Source organism: Anas acuta, chromosome 4, assembly GCF_963932015.1.
Source record: "Anas acuta chromosome 4, bAnaAcu1.1, whole genome shotgun sequence".
Lineage (NCBI taxonomy): Eukaryota > Metazoa > Chordata > Aves > Anseriformes > Anatidae > Anas > Anas acuta.
In genome coordinates, this window is record NC_088982.1 from 12090859 (window position 1) to 12113174 (window position 22316).

General features: G+C 38.6%; 1 protein-coding gene across 1 annotated transcript in view; it reads right to left on the reverse strand.

Annotated features, from left to right (window-relative positions):
* Positions 1-4005: 4005 nt before the first annotated feature.
* The window catches only part of MAN2B2 (mannosidase alpha class 2B member 2), a 29026-nt gene continuing 10715 nt past the window's right edge, over positions 4006-22316 (reverse strand). Inside the window, exons 6-19 of the mRNA XM_068679857.1 lie at positions 21728-21905; positions 18860-19058; positions 15216-15406; positions 14178-14364; positions 13137-13270; positions 11016-11272; positions 9027-9218; positions 7837-8089; positions 7620-7730; positions 7329-7521; positions 6529-6681; positions 6068-6180; positions 5075-5192; positions 4006-4241 (exon numbers count right to left, since the gene is read on the reverse strand). Of these exons, the coding sequence (XP_068535958.1) occupies positions 4147-4241; positions 5075-5192; positions 6068-6180; positions 6529-6681; positions 7329-7521; positions 7620-7730; positions 7837-8089; positions 9027-9218; positions 11016-11272; positions 13137-13270; positions 14178-14364; positions 15216-15406; positions 18860-19058; positions 21728-21905 (2374 nt within the window). The 3' untranslated portion in view covers positions 4006-4146. The remainder of the gene's footprint in view (positions 4242-5074; positions 5193-6067; positions 6181-6528; positions 6682-7328; positions 7522-7619; positions 7731-7836; positions 8090-9026; positions 9219-11015; positions 11273-13136; positions 13271-14177; positions 14365-15215; positions 15407-18859; positions 19059-21727; positions 21906-22316) is intronic.

A 22316-nucleotide genomic window follows, 5' to 3' on the forward strand; every position in this document is an offset into this window, starting at 1 on the left:
GTCAAATGAGTCTGTAATCCTGCTGCAGTAGAAAAAGAAGATAGAGCAAAACCCATTCACATTCATTTGTTATGAAAACTTAACCTGAAATTTTGATACTTGAAACAAAGCTATGAGGTACTAAGTTAAATGTGCTTCATTAAAAACGTTTAAAAAAATGTTCAAATTCACATTTGCCCTTTCAGCCTCTTCTTCAAATCATAATGCCTTTGAAAGTTGCAGATATACGAAAAGAAAGTTCTGAAAATGGTAAAATGTCTTTTATTGTTCCTAACTCATGATTCCTCCTCTAACTCAAGCACACCATGCAAAGCACTTGGGCTTTTTATTCAGTACCCAACTTCAGCAAAACAGACCTCATAACTTCTCATGACAGTCAGCAGAGCTTTATACGATACATCCACAATATTAATTTTGTCCAGTTATGACCCAAACAAAAAAAAATCAAACCTAATTTGATATAATCTCTAGGGTTTTTCTTAAAGCATTTATTAGCATAGAAATAAAACCCACCAAGTCTGTTTTCCAACAAAGACTAATAAATTACATCTGAGTAGAAAAATGGCTCCACAGCACACACAGACCAACAAAACAAATATGCCAATTGTGCACACCACAATTAATTTTCAAATAAATTTTAGAGTGAAAGTCATTCTTTTGCCTGACCTCATGATTAGAGAAGTGATCTGCAATCGCTTCCCTTAAAAGATTGTAATTCTTACATAACAAAAAAGTGGTTAGGGTAGTGGTATCAATGCAATCATGAATACCTTCTCAAGCAATGTAAATGCTATCTTGAAAGAGGAACCATTTCATTTAGCTTTAATTTAGGTTTGCGTCTGGCTTAATGTAAAGTAAGGTCTATAAATGGACTTTTCCTAGGAAATAAAAAACTAACAAAGAGGCATTTCTCTTGTGAGCCCGCATAACCAGTATGTGCTTTAGTGGATGTAATTGCAATTATTTGAGATAGAACAGGGCAACAGGAAGAAAAATGCAATTTAACAAACCTGATCACGTGCTGGCAAACAAGCAAAACCCGATATCTTTGACATTTGGAAGTAGTTTTCTTCTACTTCTATGTGACAGTTGTGTTTTTGCTGCCTGAGCCATATCGGATACTGAGCAGTGCTAAAGCCTGGAGACACGAGAAGGCAGCCTCATGCACTGGGAGAAGGGCTAAAACAGGGTTTACTGAGGGTCACTCTTTATTCCCAAAGTAGAACTGTAGCACCTCAGAAGCACATTCAGGCTCCTACCCCTCAAAATAGCATGAAATGATGGAATAAATACAGTTGGCTTCCTAGGCCGAATAAACTTGTCTCCCACAAGATCCAGAACAGAAGCATCCTGCAGACTTTGCAGCCAGGAGCTGCGACCAAGACAATGTGTTTTCAGAAGATGCTAGACTTCAGACTTGTGTGAGTTTCATACTATACGTGTTCTCCTTTCTCAACACCCAGGTACCTTGCTATGCCCTCTGAACTCTTCCACTCTGTGACTGCTACTTCCCTAACTCCAACCAGAATTAAAACAAAGATTGCTTACCACAGCACAAACCTGCTGCTTGCATGCACTTTTTCCTCTGCTCGTGATATTATATTTACCCTCTTTTCCTTTGTGTGTCCTTCCTATCTACAGTTTCAAGTGCCAGATGAGCACTGAATGCCTTGATTTCTACTAAGTTTTGATGTAGCACTGCAATATCTCCCCTCCCTGTCCTGATGCATGTGAGGAAAGAAAAAGGATGAATAGTTGGATCATTTGGTTGATGGTCCCTCTACAGAGATTTGAATGGCTGCAGGCTTCCATTCGAGCTGAGATTTCTTATGAAAAAGAATGTATCAAATATGCAGCAACATCTTCTGGAGGAGCGCCATGCTTTTAACAGACCACCTTCCTGGATGTCTCCAGTGGAATACAGGATTCTACTCTGGCAAATTATTCCCTGGTGGCTAATTGCACTCAGATAACTCCAGATAAAATATTCCAGTGTTGTACCATGCCTGCCTCCTCCCCCCATTAAACCAGATAATCAGTACAAATTGAAGTTAACAAACAAACAAAACCGATAAAATTAGCTGGTGACGAGCTATTCCTTTTTAAAGTTTTTGTAGGATTTGTTCTAACAGAGCCTCCTAGAAATATAACAACCTGGGAAAGCAGTGCCCAGAGCTAGCAGTTGTAGCATCCTATACTTCTTGCAGAGCAGGTACTTTTTGGGCAGGATTTCCCTTGTCCATGGAAGAAACAGCTCAATTTTTATAATCTACCAGCATGGCTTGCTGTTACCAGCACGTGCATTAGTCAACACCATTCCAGCCACAAAAATATGAAGTGAAATCATACCGCTGTGTGACCTACACAGTACACCCATTGTAATACACAGTTACTCAACGTAGGGATCGAGAAAAGATTACCAGCAAAGTGACTCAGCCAAACATATTTCATTTTCCAGGTACATATACAAAACAAAATGAAAATAGCTGCCATCATGCTTTACTGCATCCTAGTTATAGTGTACCTGCCCTAGGGGCTTAATGTTGCAGAAAAATGCCTTTCCCTGCAGCAGGGCAGGTTAAATTGGTGTATCACTAAATATTTATAGCCAGGTGTGAAAAATAACCAATAGAAAATATGACAAAGCCTCTCTTCACCCAGGAACTGAAAAGTGGCAGTTTTTGTGGTGATTTTAATGAGATGCCATCAGTTAGCATAAACAGGCTGTCTCTGTGGAAAAGCTGACCACCAGTGCAGCTCTTCCAGCAGAGCTATTTCACAACAGCTGTACTTCACAGTCTCCTTTGTTCTTGAACTATGTCTCCACATGGAGGAAATTATTGCTGAACAGCTGAGTTACATCAGAACAATTACCAGAGCAAAACATAATTTTTACATGATTCTAGATCTGGAATTATTGACTAAAAGGCACCTTTTTTTTTTTTTTTTTTCCCTTTATATCCTCTGTATTTTCTCTTTCAGTTTCATGTCTAGTTTCACGTCTGCTGGTCAGAACTAGTTTTGTTCAGCATTATACGTACCAAAGATAATTCATCTCTATCACTTCAGTAAAGTCACCGACTTGATTCTCACCTCAGCCACATGCATTTTCATGGCGAACAAGTAAAATAAGTGGAGACACCCAGTGGCACGTGAACAGAATCAGATTCTACAGCTTCACGTCGTTTAGAGCTAAGAAAAATGCAACTTTTCTTTTGAACCCGAAACCATAACAGCTATTAGGAAAGTCAGCCACTGTCTGTGTTTCCTTTAGCTGCTGCTGGATGAGACCTGCTCAGAATTTACAGTTCCTGCCAGTTTCTCTCTAAACACAGCTCTTCATAACTAACTAGAACTTGATGCTAATATAACATTTCCTGTTACTACTGTGCATGTTCTTTGATCCTGAGGAGTATGAAAGTTCACAGTGCCATAAAAACAGTGTTCCTGCTTCAGGGTACGTGATGAATTAGTAAGGAGCCATGTGCCAATTCATCTTCTGTCCCCAGACTAGCTCCAGTTTACCCAGAACACAAGACTGATGGTAGAGCATGAAGCAAACCTAGTCAATTTTAATGACCTTAGTGCAGAGGAATATTCAACTCCAGTTTACAGGGAAGCAGAAGCTTTGTATTTGTTGCCCAAAAGACAAAGTAGCTCAAAAACATGACAGTCACATAGAACAGACTGACATTCGGCAAATGTCTGCTCTGTGACTTGGAAGTCATCTCCTCTAACAATAAAAACCCTGAGAAAAGACTCTTGAAACTCCCACAATAAGAAAGAAAACTCCAGACTAGTGGGCTAATACAATTTTGACAGTATCCACAATGAAACATGATAGAAGCAGTCACTTTTAAACTGCCCACAGCAAATATGAAAGTGTTCAAGAATGCTTGCACTGAAACACTAAGGTCATTTTTGTATTTTCAAATTGAATAAATTTCAGAAAACACGAGTTGTAAGTGATTAACCAACAAAAATACCCACAACACAGGCCAACAGTTTAATTAAATTTAGAGTTTATTCCAAAATGGCTATTCCTTTCATTAACAGCAGTAGAATGTTTTCCAAGACCGTCACACATGTCTTTAAACAGAAGCTGGAAGCTATTACATATTCAGTCCTGAAATATAACATCAAACTTTATTGATCTTGAAAGTATACAAAGAAAGTTCTTATTTCCTTTGGATGAACAGTCACTATGTATTCTTCTGATATGTTTCTACTGTTGGAGAATCCTGTAAGACACAGAAAAGGTGGTAATTTATTCAAGCAGCAGCTTTACTCAAATGTACATATTACTCTATCTTAAAAGTTTTAACTCATCTGTCGCGTAAAAGCTAGTGTTTGAGCAGGTTCTCCTTAAGGCTATAAGTAGCATGGGACCTAAGATGCACTGATGCATGTTATTAAAATATACATTTGCTTTTCGCATATTGACTCATACCATGCAAACAACTCCGCAGTCATGCATTTTTCTTCATCGTGATTAAATAGCAAGCAAGTTCCTAGCTGCAAGTCAAGTAGAGCTCTGAACTTCCAGCTAGCCCAGGCCAAAATGTCTGCAAGCTTTTTACAAGGCACTTATATGGTGGTAAGCGATAGTAAGGAGAATGTCCAAGCAACTAACTGGAATGAGAAATGAAATGAAGTCACTCACAGAACTCAACCTGAGTGTCAGCCCTAACTTGAATCCTATCCACACAGTCCTTCAAGCTGATTACACTGGTGGGTTTTTAATTCCAGCTGTCTGTTTTTCCAGAGCATAGGCTTAAATTTAAGTTAACACAACTCATCAGCATCTAACAAAGTCAAGGTGTCCCAAATGTGACTTCACAGAGTAGCCACTTGTATCTGGACAGATAAAAGCTTGAAATTTTCTGGAGTTGACATTTCCAGGCAAAACAAGCCATCAGTGATTGCAGGGAGTCTTTGCTAAATACTACTGCTTGCAGGCACTTTGTCATACAGATGAACAGATCTTTAATCTTGCAAATACAGAAATATTTTCAATCAGACAACTCATCAAGCTCAACAGTAATACAGACACCAACCACCTTGTTTCACCTACCTTTGCTTGGATTTTGTGCAGTCTTCCATTTCCACCGCTTCAAAGTGTTTATGTCCCAGGTGCCAGTGAGTGATCGCTCTTCCACTGACTTCACTGATCCTAATCCCTTCAGCAAAGACTGCGAGTAAAGAAACAATTTTCTGAGACTAGCTTAACACCCACTGGTCTAGTACACAGTTAGTCCAGAGCAGAACTTGATCTAATCTGCCAAGGAGAGCAGCAGAGACTTCAAAAGTCTGCTAGGTCCCATAACACAAAGGCAACTACAGACTCACCAGGCTGCAACTAAGAAGCTGAGATGCTGAGAGCCTCCTCTGCATTGTAGCAGAGTTCCAAGCTTACTAAACTCTCAAGAACTGAAATTCTTACTGAACTTTTAAAAACAAAATGGAGAACACTACACCTTGTTTCACCTGTTATTGTCATCAAAATCAGTATTTCATGTTTTAAAATATACACCTGCCATGTATCATAAACCAATCTACCTCTCCATGAAAGATTGGACAAACAAGAAACTCAAAATACACAGTATGACAGAAGTGATAAAAGTTTCATTAACCCGCAGAAATAAAATATAGAGGAAAAAATATTTGCTTTCTTTAATTCTGTCCACATTTATTTAACTGTAAGTACAACTTGCCATAACCAATGAAACAGCCAAATAGACTCACCCTCTGCTAAGGAAGTGTTATACACCCAAGAGCTCAATGGAACCAGTCCTACAGATATTTATGCAGATCATACTGTACCTATGGCAATTTCATATGAAGTAAGAGCTTCTATGGTGCAAAGCTGATTACAAATAAGACCTGCTTTCCTCTGAGGCTACATTTACAGTAGTAACTGTATCATCTCGACCTTTCATACAGATCATACAGTATCATATCCACCTTTCGTGGTGTCTGTAGCACCCAGGACATTTCACGGTAGAACCTGTTCTTTCTGGAACAAAATCACCTTCAGTGTTGTTCAACCTAGAAGGATTAGATTTACCTTCAAATTCACTGTTACAGGTTGAGACAGCACAGGATCCTCTCCAACTTCATACAGGTGCCTAATTCTTAGCAGGACACGACTGAAGTCTGCATCACCTTGTTTCTGTTTACCTTTAAGAGAAAACAAAATGCAAGCATTTCCTTACTTGAAAAATAAAACCAGTTTTCAAGCAGTTTTTTTGAGCTTTACACCCTCAGAGTTTGAACTTAATTCATATTTTGGAAGATTAGCTAGAGCACTAACAACAAAAAGTGCCCAGTTCCCACTGTTAACAGAACATAACACTAACTCATACAGGAGACATTTTCGTAATTGAGTAGAGCAATCATAGGGTAAAATTAACTGTCTTGATAAAGGATTTTAACACTTTGAATAAATAAATATATTATTCACAGAAGCCAGAAAAACAGAAAGCCAGCTTTTTGAAATATAACATCCAGCTACTATTTTGGACCTACCCATGCGAATGCTGTGGACCTGCTCTGTATGATTAGAGCTGTATCTCCACCCTGGAATGCTCAGGGTCTGGACATGAAGATTGGGTGGGACAGTTACAGACGAACTGTGGACTGATTTCTGCTGAAGTTGTCTGGGTAGCTCTGGTTTATCTCCTCCATGCAAAAAGAAACAAAAACGGACGTCAAACATCCATCACACACACACGGCTGGCTACAGTACTATGCAAGGGTAAAGAGATTTTTGCTTTTTCTGCCAAGGCAGATCCAAAGCAGATGCTAGACTTTCTCCTCTGAGGCCTTCTGAGATACAAAGCAGAAAGCAGAATGATTTTAACTGCTGGGGAAGCTTCCAACAAAGCAGATTTCACTGCACCCTGAAGTTGCTATTCCACTACCAGGCTTCAGTTTTAGTTAACAAGTCAAATATTTTTAAAAGAATGACTTGAAAAAGGTCATTAAAGACTCAGCATTCAGGAAGCTGATGTATGATCTACTAGCTATTTCGTACTAATTCCCTGTGTGGACGTTTTGTTCTCATTAGATGCTTTAAAATTTATTCTCCTCCAAGAGTAAGAGATAATTACATAATGAGAGACATTTCATAGATTTGGACAACATCCATATTTGAAATTAATGCAAAGTAATTAACAGTCTCTAAATCTGCCTTCTAACTCACTGTATACTAACTTCATCACACAGGAGGCTTGAAGTCTGCATTTACAAACTTAACAGCACAAATCAAAGCAAAACAAGTAAGTCATTCAGATGCTAAAGATAGCACAGAGGATGGAAGGAGTTACCTGAAAATTGTCCAAACATTACAATTGGCCTGTGTTCTAAAGCCTGCTGGCTTGTCCGATACAAAACAGTGGTGGCAGACTTGGTTCCTAAAATAAGCCAAAACACAGGATGAACCACTGAAGAGTCATTCAAAGTGAGGTTGAAATTCAGGTCCCACTGAAGGTTGTTCCACAATCTTCTGTGAAGCATCACCTGTATTGATAAGGTAAGTATCACAACAGTTACCAGCCATTATTTTTCTCCTTGGGAGAAAAAAAAGCCACCAACCAACACACATGCCTATTTGTTACCTCCATTTGTCCATTCCCTTGACTTGAGACACCATGAGCTCGTTCTGCAAGCAGAGTCAGCCTTGTAGCATTGTCTTCGATGTAGGCGGTCTGGACCATAGGATAATAGTTCTGAAAACACATACTAAGTCACACAGTGTTGATATTAACCTAGGTAAAAGTAATGGAGAATGAAGATAAAAACAGGATTGAGTTTAGATTATGCCTTGTCACTTACCCGAGCTGCTGTGTTATTCACATATGTCTTGAATGGTCTTTTCTGAATCTGATATCCATTGTCATCTGTGTAGAGTAGCTGTCCAGTGCTCAAATTTGTGCTGGTTCTTAGAATTGCCTCACGATTTACTTCCAAAGGCCCAACACTGTATTCTTGCTCTATCCTATGGCAAAGCAGCTTCCCATCATAGCCTTCTGGTACCAAATACAGCCTGGTATACATGGCATATATATAATACTGGGCAGTAATGTTACTGTAAGAAGGAGAAAAAGGATATGCACAGTTTATCAAGTGGAGCACTAGACCAGTTATGTGAAGACTTACAAATCTTTCAGGATGTTATCTCACACACAGAACAACATTGTTGCCTGTATTCAACCTATGTAATTATTGAAATTATTTTCAGTTTAATTTTCAAATGTACAGATATTCAGCTGAAATAAATGATACTTTTCTTTAGTGTTACAAGTGTAAAAAGGACTGTTCGTTTGACTGGAAAGGTTCTGTATTTCCTCAAATTCAACAATTAAGTTTAGAAACAATTATGACACCTTAGCAACACACATACTACAAGAATACACATAGTTCTACCTATGTATTTTTTCAATCCCACAACATTCATTTTGATGGAAAAAATCCTGTTTTCAAGCAGTGTTTCTCAGCTACAATCCTTGTACAATGTAACTTAAAGCAAAAGGCTTTAATCAAATAACCAGATTTAGAAGAAGGTGAGGAGGTTATAGATGGATATGACTTTAACACAGAAAAGTCACTAGCTCATTAAGGAGCCTGAGTGTCCTTGTGTAGGACTCTCTTCGTCTTAAATTTCCATAGAAGAAAGATTTCTACAGGTAGGAAAATGAACCATTATGTCCAAATTCCACTCTTATTGAAGACATAAGCTGCAAATTTCATTGCATTGAATGAAAACAGGATTCCAGCAGGAACTACATTATGAAACAAACTGCAAATGTAACTGAGCAATCTTCCCCTTCCTCCCCCCAGTAATATGATTTATCTAAAGGAAGCACTTTCACAGCATTAGCACGTATCTGCTAAGCATAGCTCTGTTATCTAAAACTTTCACAGAACAGACTCCACTGTTCAGGAAGAATTACACAGAGCTAATCTCACATGCATCTACAGATGATTAAACATTCAAGCAAAATGAATCTGTAATGGTGTTGCACCTGTAGAAATATTGCCGTATCTCTGTTACTAAGTTGCCAAAAACTATTTCCATTTCCACTGCTTTTGATACTGGAACAGCAGAAGAATTTGGGGCAAATAAGTAGTTATCTGAAATGGGTCCTTTCATCACGTCTCCGTTCACGTGGTACTCAAGGAAATCCTGGGTCAGCTGGACAGTCTGGTTAGTCTCCCTGCGAATCCACAAAGGAAAAAAGTTGTATTACCTATAAGCACATTTTGTACATAACAGATGCAAAGCTGGAATGAGGTTTGGAATGTAAAAAAAAAAAAAAAAAATCTGTTTCCTCAAAGTAACAGATTTGACAAAACTTACGAAATGAGAACAGCAGAGAACTAAAGTGCTCCCTGCTAAGACAGCTGTCAGTGTGTAAATAAAATGAGCTTCATGCATTTTATACTTCTGTAAAACAGAAGCATGTTAAAAGAGAAACAATGCTTACATTATCTCATATTTTGAAGTACAAAGTTGCTACAAGATCAAAAATGACCCATTCTATAACAATAAGGTACAGCATGACATAATAATGAATAATAAGATTATTTTGTCTGATTTTGTAGCTATACAGAACCATATTTAACAATGATTTCAGTATTTAGCAACAGTGACGAGAACACACTGGCAACAGGGTAAAAGTCACACACTTGGTACATACTTTGTCTCATTTTTCTCCCCCAAAGCCTACAGTTAAACTATTTAGGACCTCATTTAACACTCTTTGAAAAGTCACATGTAGGTAATTTAAGATGCTACTGCCATCAGCTTTGCTCCTCTACTGGAGCCTTGCTGGCAAAACAGAAAAAAATCACTTGGTCTGGCATACAAATGTAAACTGCCAACAGTTCTAGCTAGTGTTAATATAGCAACCTATGAACTGTACTAATTGAGGATCAAAACACATCCAAGTTTTCCTATTACTCCTGGGGGCACTTCCAGCTCTAATGCTCCACTCTTTCCTACTACTCCAAAACAAACTTGCTGAAACCCAAACATTCTGGGCTTGCCTGAAGCTGTATAATGAAAATGAATACCCCATTTTTCCTACATGCTGAATTCCAGCTCTTGCTGCCTGCCAGAACAGGGTGAAGAAAAAAAATGGAATTTGAATTCAGATTTTTGTTCGCCTTTATTATATTCCTTAAGGATTCCTCAAGAGATCTGGAGACAGATATAGAAAATACTTCAGGGCTCTTGGCTCATGCCCATCTATGGTTTTTAGAGCTGATTTCTAACTATACTAGACAACGATTTCTCACTCACAGGAGGCAGAGTTACTAACAATACCACAAAGGTGAAAGAGGTCTTGCAGTCAAGAGGTCAGATCTTCCAGCACTACATAGCTGAGAATCTGAATCCTGAGGAGGCAAAAAGCAGCAGATCCCTACTGAAACTCAAGAAATGAGTCAATTCACATTAGCTAAGAAAGACAAGCTGCAAAACGCATATCTCACCTCCATCTTGATTGCTCTTCCATATTATTTGTCTAAGTAAGTAGAATTTGCCAAAATACTTCCTTTCAAAAAAATTGTGTAGCTTCCTGTCATAGAAACAGTGATACAGGGCTTGCAAGACACTAATGAGTAGTAAGCTCTTGCTCTATCACGCATCTGCTCATTAGGCAAGCGGTGTGTATGTGATTACTTATCTTTATTATTCAGTTGTACCTCTCTTTAGTTTAAAAGTAAATGAGATTCTTCTGATCTACTAGTTAAGTGTGATCTGTCACACTATCTCATGCTGACTGCACGGTTAAACAGGGCAACATCACAAAAAACAGTATGGAATCATGTCCACGATAGCGTCCTCCTTTCTACAGAACATGTGAACTGCAGAGAAAAAAAATAATTATAACGAACACTTTGTTAGTGAAGTCTCAGAATTAATGCACATGATAGAGTACTTCGACTTCTTTTTTTACAAAAAGGTTTTACAGAATCTTAAATGTTATTAAAAAAGCAGGCAATCTCACCTGTCTGTAATGCTATGCATTAGATTATTGCTTCGGTCAAACATGATCTGGTAGCAGTCGTTAACCACAGGAAGCAGATCTGGGCTTTGTTGAACCCCACGTGTTGCATCTTTCCGCTGGTATTTAACCGATTTTCCAATAAATACGGATCGCTTGCCATTTGATGGCTTAACAATATATTTTTTGTAGCTCAAACCACTTATTTCAACTAGAATATACAGGTCATACGTAGAATGGGACTCTGCTGAACTTTGAATCTGGAAGTTAACACACACAACAATGCTCCATTACAGAAAATTAATTAGCAAGGCAACTGACCCCACATGCTGTAAGCCCTAAATTATGAAAAGTAACTAGTGCTAGAAAAATACATTTCTAAACATGTCAGTCTTACACTTCCTAATTATAATGCAGATCCATGCTTCTTTTAATTAGGAGTTAAGTGACCTCAGATTAAGCTTTGCCATAGTACTGAAGGGAAGAGGGTTGCTAAGCGAAGTCCAAGTTGGATCTTATTTTAATGGGAACGTGGGGCCACAGGTCTTGATTTAAGATCCCATTGCAAAATGCATATATAAGCAGAAATAACCACAAGTAAATCTAATCAGTTAAGTGACATAACAGACTGAAACATAAAGGAAGTTACACTTGCGAATGCGAGAAAGTTGGTGGCAAGAGAACAAAGCAACCAGGCACACCCTAACCTTAAGCAAGACGTAAAGAGAGGGAGGTGGAAGCATGTGCCATACTTCTGTGTAAAGAGTGCTATTGAATATCAGAATACCTTAAACAATTTAATAAAATCACTTTTTAAATTACACATATCCTTCCCATTAACATTATATAATTTGTTACTATCTATTTGGTGAAAAAAATGAACTCCATAAATACCGTACAGATTACATAGACAACTGGGCTAGTTACCACTAACCAGAAATTGAAGTTGTCTTTATCTTCACACTGTGGATTGGCCTATGGCCACTTACTCATACCGCAGACCTCCTATCCTTAGTACCAAGAGGGCCTACTTCCTATTCTCTGCCTTCCCTACACAGCTCCTGTGTGTGGTACAGAAGAGGCGGAGTATTTGCCAAGCCTCATTTCACCTCAATCTATACTTGTATCAAGGTTCTAAGCTAAAGATTTCTCTCCCAAGGGAAAGAAATATGTGATGTAATTAAGTGAACATGTGAGCAGCACATACTAGAAGGAGGTTTGGGATCTAACCCAAACCTCCTTCTAACCCAAGAGGCTGATGTCTTATACCATCACTATGTGCATATGCAGAAACACCAGACAGCTGTTGTGTATCACCACCTGACCACAGCGTGCCTTGGCGAATGTGGGTAGTAATAAGCCACAGCATTAATATTCACAACTCTGTCAACTCTGTCCAGCCAGCAGAAGTTGCTGAGCTACCAGGCATCATGGGGACAGAGGGGAGCATCTGGAAGTGTGTGCAGCATCTTCAGGCCTTTATGTGCAGGAGGCATTCCTACAGGTTTATCAAGCCATTGATGGGTACGTGCTCTACGAAGAGATACTCCTGAGAAAGCCTAGTGCTAGCTTTTACTTTGAGGTCATCTTCTTCCCTCCTGGGGAACAACTGGCCTTGTCTTGGAGCTTGACTTTGATATAGACTGAGGTGGGTCTCCTTGGCAGCTAATCGTCCCGTTCCTTTTTGGCTTCTAAGACTTACACTGTTAAAATCTTTCCTCCTTCCCAAGGCTAGTCGTATAAACACACCTGTCGATTGGAGGGCAGGGTCGCGGTTTTCACCAAAAGGGCTTTATTGGAAGCATTTTTTTGTTGTTTGTTTGTTTGTTTGTTTTTAAACAAAAAGCAAAGAGAAGTGCAGCGTGGTAGACAGTAGACATGCAAAGGACAAATCAAACTGACAAGAATAGCAGGAAGCCCTTTTGGATGTTAAGGGTAAAAGAACTCTAGTTGAGAGCACAGACAAGAAAAAAAAACAAACATGTAAAGGACTCCTTGGAAACCCCCCCCAACTGGAAGTAATCCTTGTTTTCACTGTAATATTATATGTTACCATATAGCATCAAGTCAGTGAGAACTGGCAAGTGAGAGAAAAGCAACAGAAAGAAAAAAAATGTGAAATACCTGTGCCGGTACAAAGTTTCCCAGTTCATCATATACATTCATTGATGAGTGGCTGACAGAGACAGTGACAAAGGTGGTGATGTTCCATGCCAGTGGATTATAGACAATAACATACTGGTCAATATCCGTAGTACCTTTGGGTACACAAAGGAACAAGAAGAGCTATCAGTCACTACAGCTACTTTTCAACATCACATTTTAGAAATGTATAGTTAAGAGATCTAACTACAACCATCTTACAACATTTTAGTTTAAAACCTTACAGTAAAACTTTATGATTGGAGTAGTACATTTTACAGTACTTCATAAAAAAACTTCTGCTTTTTTTCTCCCTATTATTTACCCAATAAAAGATTGTGTTCTTTTCCTGTGTTCAGCCAATGACACTTGAGTTGAACGTAAAAACATTTAGTGAAAACAAGTGGCTTACTACAACTCAATGTCATGCAGTATTAACTTCATGAGTTATACAGAAGATCAAATGAGAAGCCTAATCTAAAAACAACCCTGCAAAAAAAACAAATTAGTCTGCTATGCAGCCTATAGCACTGTTCACATTTGACAATTTAAAAAAATTCCAAAGTCAAGGAAAAAAAAGAAGCAATGCAGTCTTTAGAAGACTCCCGAAAATTCTTCTACATTTTTACACTTGCTGGCAGCATGCCATAGCAAGAACCTTTAACTGTGATTGATTTTTACTGCATAGGATTATGCTGTGCAATAAGCTTTGTTTAATAATCAGACTGATCATCCCCCCTTTCTCCCCTCTGTTATACGGCTGAGGTCTGAATCTAGGAGCCAGGTTTGATATAGGCAGAGCTCTGACCCAGTGCCAAACAGCTAAAAGGTCCTGTTTTCAGGTACTTGAGATCTGAGAGCTCAAAAATTGACGTGAGTTTCCTCAGGCTCAGCAGTTCTCATAAGGCAAGCAGGATTTTCCAGCATTGGTTCAGTGGTGAACAGCATGTTGACTCTCTCCAAGGAGAGCACGTTAACTTTCATAAGGTACACTGGAAATTGGAAAAGCTGGGTTAAAAGTACCTGGTTTTCCTGAGTCTTTACTGTAAACAGAAGAATAGACGTCTCCATTTTTCTTAGCGTTGTTCATGTCAAAGATCAGGGAAGCCATTAGCTTCTTTACGTTGAACATTCCGTACATTAAATTATCCATGTACATGTTCTTCACCTTGGGAGACTCTGTGCCTGTTATGCCATCATGGTGCTGGACCTTACATTTAAGAGTAGTTTCAAAGGTTACAATGCAACTGGTTTGCCTCCCCCCCCCCCAAACCTTCCTTATATTTTTATTAAAAAAAAAAAAAAAAGCACAATCCAGTAATAGTCATTTCATTTAAAAAAAGGTATTCACCCATTCACTTTTTGCCTATTCCAAATTGCTATTTGCAATGTATTGCTATCAGAATTAAATGGCCAAAGACAAGACACACAGATTTCCATCTACACATGTTTTTTAATACTTATAAATTTCTAAGCTACATATTTAGAGGAAAAAATGCAAATTAAAAAATAAAAACCAACTATACAGCATAAATACCATAGACAGGTTTTTCATTTGCTACTAATATCTGGTCAATAAGTTACCTGACAAAATCTTTATTACCAGCGAAAGGACTATGGTCTGTAAATGCTTAATGGCATGAGGTTGATCACTTAACTGCTTAACTTTGAAGGAATAAATCTGTCTTTTCTCTTCTAATTTGCACAAATAGAGATTATTAGCAACTTTGAGTGGGTTCAGGTTTTTATTGTAACCACTTTTTAAATAATAGAACTGAGAAAAGGACTCTCATATGCTTAAAGTTTGGAACCATGTACCCTTCCCCCAGTAGAAGAAAACATTTGCCAGCAACTGTATCTTGAATTTGTGGCTAAGGGGCTGAAGTCTCATTTCGTGATAGTTGTTTGCTAAATCACAAACAAATTGCTACAAAGGAAAATTATTGCTAAAAACATAAAAGCAACATGGAGAGATTCCAACTGGAATGCAAAAGAAAAGTTTTGCCTTTAGACAAGAAATAGTTTTTATTAGAAATATAAAAAAAAATAATCAAACTTTACCTCTGAAACTGCCCATCTCAGACTCTGAAGTTGCTTTAGGGCTCCACATTTGCAAATAGAACTTTCTGGGTGTTGCCGGACATACTGTGTGAAAAAGGACTCTCCAGCATAAAGTAGTGAACTTGCTCTCCTTGCAACTCCTTTTAACGTGCTTCGAGAAGTATAAAACCCAGTCCATGCTTGAAATGGCTCTAAGAGTTGAAGAGACCCAATACATGCCAAAAAAATCATTTCAGTTATTGCTTGTTAGGCTAGTACCATACAGCTTCTTACATGAAAACTGCTGTGAATTATACACATCAGCCACCAAAGGGAAGAGTCTTCCCCCTTTGGAAGAGTACAGCCTTTCCTACAGGCCTAGCAACATGACTGTTGATACAAAGCCATTATCCTCATAACCTCATTACATAACTACATTAACTTTCTGCAGAAATTTCTTCTTCGTGGACCTGCACTAAACACCTTTTAAGTTTCACTGAAGCACTTTATGTTATTAGTTAATAAAGAAAGTAGATTATAATCTTTGGTTATTGCTTGAAATAAATCCTCTATACTCCCAACTTTTAGTCAGATGAAAGGGCTGATCTCAAGGGAGGTGATTGTCCCGCTCTACTCTGCGCTGATGCGGCCTCACCTCGAGTACTGTGTGCAGTTCTGGGCACCACAGTATAAAAAGTACATGAAACTGTTGGAGAGTGTCCAGAGGAGGGCTACGAAGATGGTGAAAGGCCTGGAGGGCAAGACGTACGAGGAACGGCTGAGGTCACTGGGCCTGTTCAGCCTGGAGAAGAGGAGGCTGAGGGGAGACCTCATCGCAGTATACAACTTCCTTGTAAGGGGGTGTCGAGAGGCAGGAGACCTTTTCTCCATTAACACCAGTGACAGGACCCGCGGGAATGGGGTTAAGCTGAGGCAGGGGAAATTTAGGCTTGACATCAGGAGGGGGTTCTTCACAGAGAGGGTGGTTGCACACTGGAACAGGCTCCCCAGGGAAGTGGTCACTGCACCGAGCCTGTCTGAATTTAAGGAGAGATTGGACTGGACTGTGCACTTAGTCACATGGTCTGAACTTTTGGGTAGACCTGTGCGGTGTCAAGAGTTGGACTTGATGATCCTTAAGGGTCCCTTCCAACTCAGGATATTCTATGATTCTATTATCTTAAATTTAACATCCTCAAAATGGACCAGAAACAGCGATGCAGTGATGTGGCGGTATGACCGCCTACTACTACAGTGCTTCAAACTACACCAAAATATGCCCTCAAGTGGTCAGTGGAAAGTATTTCAGTGGTTCATTTCTGCTAACGTGTTCCAGTATCCCGTAGAGTAAACTAGAAAAACAAGTTATACATTTTTAAACCCTCCAAATCTTAGTCATTTTTTTAATGGATAGACCACTGCTGAATTGTTTTTCCAGAAAGAAGTTGCAGACAGGGCTTTATAAAGTGAATACATACAACTAACAGTCTGCCATCACCCTATAATTAAAAGCAACAATTAGAAAATAGGATCTTTTGGTCAAAAACTGTAGGACATTCTTTTGGGCCTGAAAAAATGTTAGGAATTGAAGGAGTTTTCAAGGTTACAAGCAAATGTTGCACATGTGCAGCAGCATGGTACAACGAAAAGAGTATAAAAAGGAAACACTTCTCTGGGACTTAAAACTTGAGTTTCCAAGGAATATTTCAGAAGTGACACTGAGCCCAATAAGTGACTCATAATAAATGGCATAGAAAGAATGAGAGAGGATTAATCATCAAGAAGCAAAACAGTATGTGGGAGAAAGTGCACTCAAATCTATCCTGCAATTGCAAGACACAGTAAGATGTTTGGGGAAGAGATTGCATCTATGTGGGGAAGAGATTGCATCTGTGTGTGGGCACCCACCTGGAACGTGATGGGTGCTGCTGTTATGCAAGCTAGCGACAAGAGACTACTGCCTCTAAATTATGCCAAAAGATACAGGTAAGAGCCCAGATGTGAAAGGATATTAGCAGTTAGAGCTGGCAATGCATTTATCGGCAAATTGTTAGACGTGACATGATCCCTGGGGGGAGGCGAGTGAGTCAGGGATCAGTCCATGCAGTGATTCATAGGAAGCAATGGTTATTTTTATTCATCTAAAAGTTAGACTTCCTACAGAATATCGGATATATAAGCTAAATTTAGGTCATAATAGTCCAAGATATACATCCAGTGTCAAGAATGTGATGAAACAGTGCTAGCTACGGTTATATAAAAAGGTATTTTAATGATAACTTTATCCCTGCAATGAAACAAACTAATGAGTTTCAAAACTAAGAAGTTGCTGTTGTCTTCTCTCTGCATACTTTGATATGTGAGGTCTAAACCAAAAAAGATTCAAGGGTAAGTTTATGGAGAAAGTGATTGAAGGGATGTTGGGTATGGCATGCCTGCCTTCATACACTCCCAGCTCTATCTGAAGAGCTAATACTGTGCAGTAAGCACCAAGCAAGCAACAAGAAACTTCAATGAATAAGCTACATTGTACTAGTGGACTTCAGAAATACAGTGTGTATTTTTCCTTTTTGAGGCTTCACTTGAAATGCATTTTCTTCCAGAACTTAAATCATTTTTCTTTAATGAAAAAGACTTTATCTTAGAGATAAGACAACTTGGGGAGGGGAGAAGGGGGTACATCTACCATAGTGTTTTGCTTTGTCCAGTAACATGCTTTTAGATGAATCCACTGGTCACTCTAACCTATTATGCTTTACTTGATACCAAAAATAATAAAAAAAAATGTTTTTTGAGCTCAAAGACTGTATTCCTTTCATGTTATAATAAACCCAGAGGTATGTGCCAAGCATTAATAGACACTTAGTCCATGTGACCAAATTCCATATAGTTTTCCTGGAAATGCATGGAGTCCTCCGCATCAACTGTTTCACTTTGATCCACCCATGTTACACTACACGAACACAGAAGGAACCAGGAATTTCAGATTTCCTGGTTCAGATTACCTTGCTCCTCCCTTCCTTACCCGACTCATTTCTTCTTCAGACATTCACAGATTACTCTGTGTCACTGCTCTGATCTCTGCTCTAATTTGTGCACAAACCAGTTTTTTAAAACAGTAATAATAGGCCATTGCTCTGTTCGGTCACGCAGCCAACTGTTTCAAGGTATCCTTTGGTTTATTAGTTTCCTTTCAGTTCCCTGGATCCTGAAACACCTCTGCGTGCTATCACAGATCACCTCAGGGAAAGAGGCAGAGAGGTCTAACACACATTTAATACTGCAGAATGCCTAGGAGACTACAGGTATTTGTGCATGCTGATGTGTGGGAAGAAGAAAAAACAATTATTTCCAAGTTTAATGTCTAAACATTAGCCAAATTACTCAAAAAAAAAAATCTCTTCAAAAAAATTACTCAAAAAAATTTCTCTTCCTCAAGCCATTTCTTCCAGCTATCCCAAAGAAATATTCCAACCAGTGCCCTTTCTTGTACCACTAACATTGGATCAATTTTTGGATCAATTGTTTGGATCAATTTTATTGAATCTGATAGTGTAAATAAATACAAGAATGTATTTTTGCTCTTTTCACTCTCATTTTTTCAATTGCCCTTTATTAATTACATACACTTGGGACAGGTATTATGTAGTTTATAACTTAATTACCTGTTGAATATGGAAGAAAGTCTTGAGAATCCCTGATTTCCCATGTGAGATTTTTGCTATGAACTGCTTGGAAGTAATCACTGACAGTGGCATACTGGACGGTCACTCCAAACTCGTCAGAATGCTTGTTAATGTAATCCAGCAACAGGTCCATGTTGGAGTACTGAACAGATGCATTAAAGAACTGTTTGTCACAGCCCTGAAATTCAGAAAACAGAACAGTAAAATAACTTCAGGTCATGTAATTTAGAAGGATTTTTTTTTTTTTAACAGCAATATATGCTGAAGTGGTATTTCCTCTACTTTTACTGCCCATATAGAAGTTTGTTTTTTTTTTTTTTTTTTTTTTTTTGATACAAAAACATCACGCAGGGGTAGGGTCACTTGCACAGATCAGCTGATAACCAGCTGACCAGCTCCCTCCAGAAGATAAGGAGAAGTGTGTTGATGCACCACATTGTGCAAGAACGTAAAATTTTGTGGCAGCAATTGGGAAATGCATGCATATATGCATGGAAAAGAGGCCTTTGCTTCTTTTTACACTACATTTCTAACACCAGAAAACAAGGAAGTCCTATTAGCGTTCTTAAAAGTCAAAAATAAGCTTTAGGAAGTGCTATGGAGATAATGTAAAACAAAACTTTGTGGAAAGTGAACCTTGCAGTACAAATGTCACACTGTGTTGCTGATCCCCTGTCTCAACGATAAACTACAGAGCCTCTGATGTTCATCCTAATTTTATGTGATGTAATATACTGTGTATGTAGTAAAGCCTCGTTTGTGAGTATACTTGCACAGCCTCTACCTTCTATAGAAGGCATCTCCATACATACGATCTGCATGTACACCTGAACAGGAAAATGAGTTACTCAGCCATAGCATGTATGTTCTTGAATATCAGTGTTCCAGTATAGGCATCTATCTGAAGCACAGTGACACATTAAGAAACCCTCCTCTCCCCCCCAAAAGAGGACTTAACAGGAGCTTAACTGATATCAGCTGAATGCATCCTCATCTTCATGTCTCTGTGCTTCAGATAGAAATGTTGCACAAGAGGTCAACTCTTTGTGCTACAAAACAACCTGATTTCATTTTCAAAATAAAGATGCTCTCAGTGATTTGTCTTCAAAAATTAGAAGCTGTTTGAAAGAAGATGTCCAAGGAGTCTCTATTTTCCCTGCAATCCCATCTTTTACCCCAAACTTTTACCTAAACAAGCTCAGTAACTTTAACCTGGTGACTTAACTCATTAATGAATTTTGCTTAATGGAACAGCCTTGCAGAACAAGGATATCCAGGAGAACCTGCTGCATTTGGTCATCGCTTCCACTCATTACATGAGCAAAACTTTACATAGGAATGCTGTGCATTACTGTACTACTAGTTTAAACACAAGGGCCAAATGGGATCTCAAGAATCAGTTCCAGTCCTTAAGACAACAACTTCCCCCCTGCCTACATCTTTCTATAGTCTCTAGAGAGGCAGGTTTGAAAGTTTACACTGCACCACAGCCCAGTGGGACCTCCTGCACAAACATGCTCTTCAGATCACAAACACACACTTGTTTGTCCATATCATCATCACAAAACTGCCAATAGTCTAGATGTGAGGTCTGACCTGAAATGGGAAGGTGCCTCCAATTCTTAACTGGAGGAAAAAAACAAACAAACAAACCACATCCAAGTACTTCAACCTGTAAGTATGAAAAATAATAAGCTTAGCTACAGAGGTATCCAAATGTCTATTTCTTTCCACTTTCTCACAAATTGCTCTGAATGTGTAGCAAACTTTAATAAGCTTTAAACAGAGTGATAATCACAAAGCAATGCAAGTCAGGAAATCAGAGACTGAATTTTTCTTACATTATTGCAAAACTGCAGGTTTGGACCAAGACAACTGGAATTTAAATGCACCATTCCAGACTCCCTCCTTCCCATTCTAGCATAACTGTCCCTGCACCACTGCTCCAGAGTGTTATAGCCCACTTCTCTTCCCCTCCCACACCCCCAACTTACAACAACGAAACCAGAAAATAACAAAAATCCAGCACAATATAAGTAACAGTGGCACAGATACAGGAGAGAAACAATGACTCAGAAAACTGCATTCATCAGAAAATGTTTGCTCTTTGTGACAACAGATATTCTGGTAAAATAGCTGCCTTGAGAACATGCATTTTAATTGTAATTATGAGACCTAGAGCATCTATCAAATTTCAAAAACAGGCTGTATATTCAGTTTGGGCAAAGCTTTTCTTTTCTAACGACTTAAAGCTAGCTTAAAACATTTCAGTGTAGTTTGTACATGGAGGATGTAATTAACATAGCAGATTACTGAAAAAAATGTTTGGATGACCTAGCTGGGATATGCTTCTGTTTTTAACTAAAATACAAAGATTGTATGAAAAAAAAGAAAAAAAAACACCATATCATTTCAAAGATACTTTGTCTACCTAATACTTAGTACGTTTTCCAGTAACACTAACATATTTGTTAACACAGAATTTTGTTGTGCTAAGCAGTAATGTAAAGAGATCATTGAAATTGACAATACAAGGTAAGGAAAGAGGATGCAGTATTATAGTACATAGCTTGACAAGAGGATATCTTTACAATTCTGTTACATCTCTTTCTATATTAAAGTAGGGTGGAAGACTTGCTAGACAATTGGCAGACTGTACAAGAAACCTCCAGTTTTCAAAAAATATTCACTAGGCAGACATGTAGGCCCCACTTATTAGAAAAATACTTTACAGTCATGTGGTTTAAACTTGCATTTGGGCAGTGTAGCAAAGAAGCAACTACCTACTGTCCATTCTGCAGGTGTACTTGGCATTTCTTGAGCAAACACGGATGATGATACACTTACCCATGGCCACAAAACATCGCTTGTTCGGAACCAGGCCGCCCTCTCCTTAATGTTTGCCACCATGGCCTGTGCATAAGGGTGGATGTTGGTATCTGTAACAGGGAGACTCATGTTTGGATAAACACCGTCTTTTGGTGGATCTGGGAATACTGCAAATCCATTCCAATAAAACCCTGATCTAAGTAGAAAAAGAAAGCAATAGGCTATAAACGGGATTTATTCAACTAACTGGGAGAAACACATTGAAAGGTGCTGGGATAAAATGCAGACACACAGGAAATAAAAGGGAGAAATTCAGTTTCTATTCATTGCCAATGTTCATGTTTTAGTGTTCATTTGGAAGTCTGGTAAGGGGAAGGCTGTCCGTTTTATTTTTGCACCATGCATCTTCCCAAGTCCCTGTTGCTCACTGGCACAGAACAAAGAAATCACAGAAGAAACCAGCAAGCTCTGTAACAATGAAGATGCCAACCCAAGTAGACTTTGTTTACATGGTGTGGATTACTGGATAAGACAGAGAAAGAAATAAAGTTTTTAGTTCACAGCTCTCAGAGTTCTTCCACATAGTAAATGGAAAATCTGAGCCTCT